Source organism: Acanthopagrus latus, chromosome 17 (assembly GCF_904848185.1).
Source record: "Acanthopagrus latus isolate v.2019 chromosome 17, fAcaLat1.1, whole genome shotgun sequence".
NCBI classification, from domain to species: Eukaryota; Metazoa; Chordata; class Actinopteri; order Spariformes; family Sparidae; genus Acanthopagrus; species Acanthopagrus latus.
This window is the reverse complement of record NC_051055.1, coordinates 31555194-31565306: the sequence shown is the minus strand read 5'-3', so window position 1 is coordinate 31565306 and position 10113 is coordinate 31555194. Positions and strand designations below refer to the sequence as shown.

At 45.3% G+C, this 10113-nt stretch overlaps 1 protein-coding gene and 1 long non-coding RNA gene across 3 annotated transcripts; one reads left to right on the top strand and one right to left on the bottom strand.

Moving 5' to 3' along the window:
* Window positions 1-4051: 4051 nt before the first annotated feature.
* Window positions 4052-8937, bottom strand: LOC119006434 (acidic leucine-rich nuclear phosphoprotein 32 family member E-like). 2 transcript variants are annotated; one of them, XM_037075162.1, is made up of 7 exons: window positions 8741-8937; window positions 7165-7314; window positions 6942-7064; window positions 6245-6404; window positions 5314-5438; window positions 5147-5219; window positions 4052-4789 (listed from the first exon to the last, which is right to left on the bottom strand). In XM_037075162.1, exons 1-7 carry the CDS (start codon window positions 8792-8794, stop codon window positions 4710-4712), a joined length of 765 nt encoding a protein of 254 aa, XP_036931057.1. In that variant the 5' UTR covers window positions 8795-8937; the 3' UTR covers window positions 4052-4709. The 2 variants fall into 2 exon arrangements, with proteins under 2 accessions (XP_036931057.1, XP_036931058.1); XM_037075163.1 differs by having other exon boundaries at window positions 6245-6401.
* Window positions 8844-9789, top strand: LOC119006436. Its single transcript, XR_005070788.1, has 2 exons — window positions 8844-8978; window positions 9070-9789. It is a non-coding gene; the product is annotated as an uncharacterized LOC119006436 (long non-coding RNA).
* Window positions 9790-10113: the final 324 nt, after the last annotated feature.

Sequence of the window (10113 nt, the reverse complement as noted above, 5' to 3'; positions counted from 1 at the left end):
TCCCTCAGCATCACTGGCACTGCCCTTTCCTGGTTCAAATCTTATCTCACAAACAGACAACAGTTCATCCACATAAACAACTGCACCTCCTCCACTGCTCCTCTGTCCCAAGGCGTCCCCCAGGGTTCGGTGCTTGGTCCTCTCCTCTTCATCCTGTACATGCTGCCCCTTGGCAGTATCATACGCCACCATGGTCTCCGCTTTCACTGCTACACTGATGACGTCCAAAATCCACATCTCCACCAAATCCATCACCACTGCCACTCACTCCACACTCACCAACTGCCTCACTGAAATCAAAATCTGGATACAAACACACTTCATCCAACTAAACTGCGACAAATCATCATCGGCCCCAAATCCCTCATCAAAAACACTAACAACTTGTGCCTCACCATTGACAAGACCACCCTCTCCCCTTCCCACACAGTCACAACCTCAGAGTCATTGTGTACAACAACCTCTCTTTTCAACAACATAAATCAAATCACCAAAACTGCTTTCTTCCACCTCAAAAACATAGCCCGTCTCTGTCCACCACTCTCCTTCTCTGCTACAGAAACTCTGATCCAGGCCTTCATCACTTCCAGAATTGACTACTGCAATAGTGTCCTCTCTGGCACACCTTCCAAACTCCTCAATAATCTTCAATACGTCCAGAACTCTGCTGCCCACCTGCTCACCCCCATCCTCCAGAAACTCCACTGGCTCCCCATCCCTCAACGGATTCCATTCAAAATACTCTTCCTCACTCAAAAAGCCCTCCACAACCAGGCACCCCCCTACCTTACCAATCTGCTCCACCGCCATAACCCATCCCGCACCCTCCGCTCCTCGGACGCAAATCTCCTCACTCCACCTCACAGAACCAAGCACCGAACCCGGGGCAACAGAGCCTTCTCAGCTGCTGCCCCCTCCCTCTGGAACACCCTCCCCAAACACATCAGAGACTGTACAGAACTCAGTACTTTCAAAACACTCACCAAAACCTCTTTAAAATATTTTAATGTACAACCTGTTGTTTTCTTTCTATTTCACGTGTGTGTTGTTTTTATACTTCTGTTTTAACCTGTTTACAGGTTAAAACAGAAGTACATTTTTATTTTCTACTCATCTTTTCACTCTCACTTTCGCGACCTGGGCAGCAGAGGTTGTGACCAGGAAATGCTCCGAATTGGGACGCAGCACCTGAAGCTGTTGAAAGCTCCTCAGGAACTTAAAGTGTCAGCTTCCTGTCAGCTGACTCAGCAGGTGGAGACGATCATCTGTTTCCTGCTTACACACACACACACACACACACACATACACACACACACATCAGAACTTATTGATCAGTGATCACGATCACATTGGCTGTGTTCAGCCAGTTCAGGGTCTGCCTCCTCTGAAGGACTCGGCCTCTGTGGTGTTTGTAGGTGAGTCCTTCAGAGAGCTTGTTAACCTGGTCAGCTGTTGTTAAATGTGACGGTCGAGCCTCTGGAGCATTTCCTGGTTGCGTCACCTGATGTTTTAACCTTACATCACGATTTCTGCTGCCCAGGCCCGCGAAAGTGACGATCTACGCCACGCAATGTCGCCATTTTCTATCTTTCTTTCTTCTTTTTCGGGCGCGCAATGAATCTTGGGATATGTGAGGCCACGATGGATCGTAGCGGTGCATCCTGCAGAAACAGGGAGAAGAAGGAGCCTCTGGAGGAGCCTTCAGACGGGGACAGACTTCAGACCCTGAACTGAGACACAACCATTCTCATCAATAACTTGATGACATCACATGACCTCTGACCTGTGCTGCAGCTCAGTGTGACATCATCAGGGTCAGAGGTCAGCTCAGATTAAACTCTGATTCAGAACTAAACTCAGCTGATCATCAATAAACCATATTATCAATAAAGAGATCAAAACTAAAACTGTTGAGGAACTAAATCAATATCAAATTATTATAAAAATTATTTTTAAACATTTAAATTAAATGAATGCTGACAGTTTGTATTGAAGTGCAGCGCCACCATGTGGCTGACACAGGAAGCACAGGCGTATATATACATATATATATATACATATATATACATATATACATATATATATTTATATATATGTATATGTATATATATACACACATATATATATACATATATACATATATATATACATATATACATATATATATATATATATATATATATATATATATATATATATATATATATATATACACACATATATATACATACATATATATATACATACATATATATATACACTGCTCACAAAAATTAAAGGGACACTTTTTTATTGGGCCTGGCATGAAATCAGTTAAACCTGTCTGATAATTTTCTGGGTGGTTAAGCAGCTGAGGGCATCGTTAATCACTTTCAGCTGTATTGGTGTTCATGGAATTAACAACAGGTGCACCACAGTGGCAACAATTAGAAAACCCTCAAAACAGGACTGGTTTTACATGTGGAGGTCATTTCAAGTTTCTCCCTCTTGATCTTTTTTGGTGGATTTTTCACTCATGCTGGTTTTGGCTTGAGTAATTATCTGGCAGTATGAGGCGATTCCTTAACCCTACAGAAGTTGCACAGGTTGTCCAACTTCTCCAGGATGGCACATCCACACGTGCTGCAGCAAGAAGGTTTAATGTGTCTCCCAGCACAATCTCCAGAACATGGAGGAGATTTCAGGAGACTGGTGGTTATTCTCGGAGAGCTGGACAGGGCCGTAGAAGGTCCTCAAGCCATCAGCAAGACCGATACCTGCTCCTTTGTGCAAGGAGGAACAGGCTGAGCACTGCTCGTGCCCTACAGAATGACCTCCAGAGGGCCACTGGTGTGAATGTCTCTACCCAAACAATCAGGAACAGACTTCATGAAGGTGGCCTGAGGGCCCGACGTCCTGTAGTGGGCCCTGTGCTCACTGCCCAGCACCGTGGAGCTCGACTGGCATTTGCTGAAGAACACCAGAATTGGCAAGTCCGCCACTGGCGCCCTGTACTTTTCACAGACGAGAGCAGGTTCACCCTGAGGACCTGTGATAGACGTGAAAGAGTCTGGAGAAGACAAGGAGAACGTTATGCTGCCTGCAACGTCGTTCAACATGACAGGTTTGGTGGTGGGTCAGTGATAGTCTGGGGAGGCATATCCATGGAGGGACGCACAGACCTCTACTGCCTAGGAAATGGTTCTCTGACTGCCATAAGGTATCGAGATGAAATCCTTCAACCCATTGTCAGACCCTACGCTGGTGCAGTAGGTCCTGGTTTCCTCCTAATGCACGACAATGCCCGGCCTCATGTGGCAAGAGTATGCAGGCAGTACCTGGAGGATGAAGGAATTGAAACAATTGAATGGCCTTCACGATCCCCTTACTTAAACCCAATAGAACATCTGTGGGACATTATGTTTCGGTCCATTAGGCGCCGCCAGGTTGCTCCTCAGACTGTACAACAGCTCAGGGATGCCCTCACACAGATCTGGGAGGAAATGCCACAAGACACCATCCGTCGTCTCATTAGGAGCATGCCGCGACGTTGTCAAGCATGCATACAAGCTCGTGGGGGCCACACAAGATACTGAAAAGCATTTTGAGTTGCAGAAATTAAGTTTTTGAAAAAATGGACTAGCCTGCCACATCTTCATTTCACTCTGATTTTAGGGTGTCTACACAATTGAGCCCTCTGTAGGCTGAACACTTTTATCTCCATTAAAAGACTTGGCATCCTTTTGTTCCTAAGACATTGCCCTGTCGTTATTTGTATAGATATCCAACTTCATATTGAGATCTGATGTATCTAATGTGTTTCTTTAAAGTGCTCCTTGAATTTTTGTGAGCAGTGTACATACACTTTTTTATATAATATATATATATATATATATATATATATATATATATATATATATATATATATATATATATATAAATAAATAATCTTGATTAGAACTTGAATGTTTTTGTCTTAATAATATAACATGTTCACTTTTATTATTTCTTTATATCTTAATCTGTTTCCTAAAAACCTCAGTTCAGTGTGTATGTGGACTCAGAGAGGAAGTTTTGTGCATTCTGTTGTTTTTATTGAAAAACAGCCAAACGATCACGAGACAGGAATAAAAAAATAAAATTAACTCAGAGGAAGAAAATCGCTCCGACTCCAGAAGGACGACATGATGAGGACCTACAGAGACCACTTCACTTCTATTTACAGAGACCAGATCCACACAGACCAGGACCAGGAGGAGGAGCCAGACGGACGGTGACAGAGCCGCAGACACACAAACGGGTGAGGGGGCGGGGCTACACCTGACACCAGGGTAAATGCAATAAGATAATTTAAAAACAAACAAATCATCCAATCAGTACACGTACACAGTACACGTACTGCAGTACACGTACTGCAGTACACGTACTGCAGTACACGTACTGCAGTACACGTACACGGAGTTACTTATTTCAGACTGTTGACGTGTCTGTCACCCCCCCCAGTGGTCCAATCCGAACACTTCCCGTTGATCAGTGAGTATTAATCTGTTGTGTTTCAGGTAAACGATGACATCACTGGTCACATGCCGCAGTGTTGCAGTGAACTGATCCTGGACCTGCTTTCAGCGGCTCTGAAGTGGTGTCTGTCCGGCCGGCCGGAGGGTCAGAGGTCGCTGGAGGAGGAGGGGGTGAGGGTGGTGGTGGGGGCGGGTTACAGTGGGAGAAGGTGATTATTCATCATCATCATCATCACCATCGTCCTCTGCATCCCTCTTCCTCTTCTCCCCCTGAACAGCTGCAGCATCCGCATCTGGGAGGCAGGAAGGATTTTCAAATTAAAGCAACAGCAGAAACAATCTGAGATTTTCACAACAATGTCAAAACAGTTTGAGAATAAAAGGATACATTTGAGGTATTATTTAGTACCATTTCAATCTTAACTTCTTCAACCTGCGAGCGGCTGTGTATCATTACTGATTTACAGACTTCATAAAGCTCCTTTAAAGTGTTACAAAAACATTAAATCATTTAAACATTTAAAACAAACTAGTTTCACATCAGTGAGTCAAACACCTCAAAATAAAGTGCCTCAGCATCTTTCTGCTCAAACAGCTGATTCTTAATTTAAATGTTGAAAGGCTGAATGTTTAAAACCAACTGAACAAACCTCCATCTTCCTCCTCCTCCTCCTCCTCATCATCCTCCTCTTCTTCGACATAGTCTCCATCGTCCTCTTCATCCTGAGAGACAAACCCATCAATGAGACAACCTGTCCACAGCGGATCTCTGAGAGTGAGACATCATCATCATAATCATCATCATCTGAAAACTCACCTGGATTCCCTCCTTCATCAGGTACGACAGGCCCACCTCATCCTCATCCCCCTCAGAACCTTCTTCGTCATCCTCATCATCGTCGTCATCCTCATCATCTCCAGGAGGCCCGGCTACATCATCGTCTGGAACAAAAAGTCATCGACACGTTCAGACATTGTGTTTTAAATGTTTAATCACACCTGTGAGGCCTCGTCATTAATGGATCAGTATACAGTGATCCCTCGCTATAACGCGGTTTACTTTTCACGGTTTCGCTACTTCACGGATTTGCATCGTGCATTGTGTTCTGCATTCTGATTGGCTGATTGGTGGCATGTCGGTGTATAAGGATCTTTTTGCAAAGAAGAAAAAAGAGCGACAACAACTGCCTATGACTATGTTCTTCTCCCGAACAAACACACCTGCACCGCGGGCTTCAAAAGAAGAAAACACTGCAGATGTTGGATGCAGCGGCTCAGTCTGAAGAGCAGTGAAATACACCTGAGTCACTATTTGTCCGACTGTACTTTGTATTTTTTTCATAATCATTTTTAATTTTCTCCCGTTCAATCCAATTACTCGGGTCGCGGTGGGCGGTGCTAATCTCCGCAATTTGAAGCCTTCTGTTCACATTGATGATTAAAATTATTATTTGACAGTACAGTACAGAAGTTATTTGTTGAAAAAAACGTTTCTAAAGTACTTTTATTTGTGAAACAAATGCTTGAGCCTGTAAAATGGTTTGTTCTTTCTTTTCAATGTATAATAGAGTATTTAATTGTATAATAATTGTAGAAAAAAAATAAAGGTTTCTACTTCACGGATTTTGCCTATCACGGGTTCTTTTTGGAACGTAACCCCCGCGAAAAACAAGGGTTTACTGTACTTCGTTTGCGACAGGTGGTTTTAATAAGTCACATCAGTACTGAGTGGCTGGTACCAGTCTCACCATTGTCGGCCTCTGAGTCGGGCACCTCGTTGTCCTCCTGGTCATATCCGTCCAGGTAGGTGAGCTGAGGCAGCAGCTCAAAGACGCTCTCTCTGTAGTCCTCCAGGGTGGACACTTCACAGCTGTACAGGTCCAGACTCTTCAGGTTCTTCAGGTTCTGCTGCAGAACAGGTGAGTGGACAGAGAGTCAGAAAACATGTCGTCACCACACAGATGTCAACAGAATCAAACTGCTTTGATATGAAGTCAAACACTAGACCAGACTGTAATGATAGAGGTCACCACCAGGTGTCCCACATGCTCCTGAGTGGAATCTGTTGAGAGCTGATGAATGAGAAGCAGCACCGTCCATCAGAACCACTGTGACATCCTGTTGTAGGTCTCACAACAGCCAACTGAACCCTTCTTCTTCTACAGTGTGACATCAAATCAACAAACCTGGATGGAGATGGAAGCAGTGTGGGCGGAACCCTCCATAGGACTTCCTGAGAGTGTTTCACAATAAAAGCACTGGTATGAAATTCAGGGTTTCTGTCCAATGAAATGCTGGTGCGCTTTTACTTTGAAATGCTGGATTGGGGTTATGGTGCTGCTCCTCTTCAGTAACACTGCAGGGAGGAGGATCAGCTGGCTGCTCCTCTCACCTGTCCAGTTGTACCTGTGGACTCTGAGAGCTGCAGTGGAGACGTGAACTCACCAGAACCTCGACGGCGCTCAGCTCTTTGATCTTGTTCCCGCTCAGGTTCAGGTACGTCAGGTTGGGACATTTCTCTGCCAGCGTGTCCAAACCTCCTGTGATGGTGTTGTCGCTCACCTCCAGCTGAAACACAGGCAGACAGATGTCGCCACATCAACATCCATGTCAGGCAGTATGAGTAAAACCAGCAGTGCACTGTGGGAACAGGAAGTGCAGGACTGACCTTGCGTAGTTTGGGCAGTGAGGGCAGTTTGGAGAGCGACGTGAGGCCGACGCTCACCATGCTGAGGATCTCCAACTCTGTGTAGTCATCCGTCAGTCCTTCAACCTCCCCGTCACTGGAGCGACAGTTATCCACCACCAGCTCCACCACCTGATCATCGCAAGACATCATGTGACTGTGACATCATCCAGCACCAGCACTCTCAAAACACTCAAAATCTGCACGGACTATAAACATCATCAGTCATGTTTCCCTCTGGACCAGACATCAGTACATTGTGTGGATCAAGCCTCAGAAAGGTGGTGCACAAAGAAAGTGCATCAGACCTGTCTCTCACAGGCAGGAACAACAGGTGGACCCCAACAGTGTTTACACTCCGGCTCAGACACCTGAGACAAAGACCAGGTCCGGTTCAAACCCCAGAGCGATAACAACACTTCTGTTCATTAAAACTTCACAGAAGCACTGAACAGTGTCCACACCGGAAGTACTCACACACACACGCAGTATAAACTCACAGAACAATACTTGGTGTTTTTGTGCAGGCTGGTGAGAACAAAACATCGTGACGTGGTTTTAAGGAGGTTCGGTGTCAGTAATGGAGGGAAACACAGCTCAAAGTTTGGATCAGAGGAACAATCACCTTAACCGTGAATTCTCGTCATGCGATCAGAAAGATTCTCATTTTTGCACGATGTTTCGTAGTTAACGTTACTAGTTACCGTTACATGTCTTACGTTTGAGGTGAAACACAGCGTTACTCAGTGTTGAGACGTTACCGCCGTCAAACCAGCAGCTGCACGCCACAGACTGTGCGGGAAGAGCGGGGCGAGCCACGCATTAAACTTTACAGTGTGCTCCTCATATCGGACTGCTGCAGGAGTTAAAGTGGGCCGAAGTGACCAGCAGGACCCGAACCAGTGTTGAACACGTTGAACCCTGCTGGGGCAGAAAGCCCGGCCGTTTATACATAAGTGCACTTAGAATTCGGGGATTTACGAATGGAGTCTGGTATAACGCGCCATCAGATTAAAAGCATCGTGGTTAACCAGCTATTTAACTGAAGGTTAAAATGGAAGCTCGGCCGCTCCGTGACCCGGCGGGCTTTTACCCGACGGAGCCGAACCTGACTAGTACAACGGGGCTGTGTGTGTGTGTCCGGCCGGGCAGCAGCATCGTCCCCTGGACAACTTGACCCGACTGCAGGTCCATTCTGGGCGCTCGCCAGGTTAGCCTGTTAGCCTTAATGCTAGCGACAGAAGGCTCGCGCGATGCTTCGGGGAGTCTCCGCGAGCGGACGGAACTCAGGGCGCGAGAAAAAGGCTGCACGCGGCGGGCTCCTCCAGCAGCGGCCGGGAGCCTCCTCCATGTTGGAACTGCGCTGAACTAGTTTTCTGGGTCAAAATGTCGGAAGACACACGGACTGAGAGGCGGAAACTGACCGAGAGGAAGAAACGGACCGAGCGGAGGAAACTCGACGTCCGCTCGCGCTGAATGTTTTCATCATCGTCATTTCATCGATCACCCGAATCTCCGGGAAATGAATCCATTAAAGTCCGCCTGGGTCGGTACACACCTCCGCCGGGTCTCTGTTCCTCAGCTCCAGGCTGATCCTCTTCTTCATGTCCATGTTGGAGCCGAGCTGAGGCTCAAAACAAAGTGAACAAAGAAACTGAAAAGAAAAACCGGGTTCAGTTCGGTTCGGCTCAGTGAAGCTCTCTCGCGGGCTTCCTCCTCCGGCTGCGACCAGGCGATCACTACACCTCCATGTTCGCTCGCGCCCGACCTCCACTGGGATACCACGCCCATCCGTGGTGAATATTCATGTATCTATAAATTATGCTCTCCTATTGGTCTGAAGATGCTTCAATCACTAAGACCCGCCCCCATCTCCTTATTATGCAGGTCTCTTCTCCACGATTGGCTTAAATTTCAAAGGCTTGACCTCACAGTGACCAATGAGAAGGCGGACATGAAACATTTAAACTTCACATCCGCCCACTCTTTGTCCTCAGTGGCGCCATATTTCACTGATAGCGTCAAGTTTGATTTCCACCCGAAACAACAAAGACAGCAACAAGTATTACAGGAGCTGTGAGGAAACGTACAAGCAGGGAAAGCTTTCCATTGGCTCAGACAAACCAAATAAACATCAAACTTTGTTTCCATGGCTGAATAAAGTAAGAATGTCGACCTTCTTGTAATTTCAGCTGTACATATATACACACAGCAGAACATATACAGAGCAAACTGTTCATATGTGGCGGACCCTGCCACCTTTCTAACTTCAGACAGTTTGTCTGGACCTTTTTGTCCTCTGAGAGCAGTTGGTTGATTCACTGATGGAGACAGTTTGTGTACATTCATTTTGTAAATAAGTTTGAATTTGAATTTCTTCTTTAAAACTCTTTAAATGTCTTCATGATATCTTTTAATCTAAAATAAGTGTCTTTATTCAAACAAACCCACATTATCACTGCACTGTGATACCGGTTTTTCATACAATTCAAATCAATAAAATAACAATAATGGCATTATCAATAAGAGACTGTTCAAAAACAAAGTTACACTGAACTTCACAGTAAAACAAGGAATGAAGTTAATAAAATCACAATCTATCTACCAGTTGTTGTCTGATGTTGATTTATCTGCATATGAATAACTATGAAAAAACTGATTAATAGTCAGCTGACAGCTGTTCAGTCAGCTGGTGCCGACTCTTTTGCTCTCCATCGGGACTGTTTACCTACATGCAACCAAAGCCCACTCAGACTACAGAGACCAGAACCAGGACGACATCTCCTCTTTGTTTATAGGGATTAATAAAATCCAAAACGTGTGAGAGAAAAAAATAAACACTGTCATAACAAATTCCTTTAAAGGTGCAATATGTATGAGTTATACATGAGAGACATTCATGTTTACTGTTGGACCGATTTCGAAGTGGTA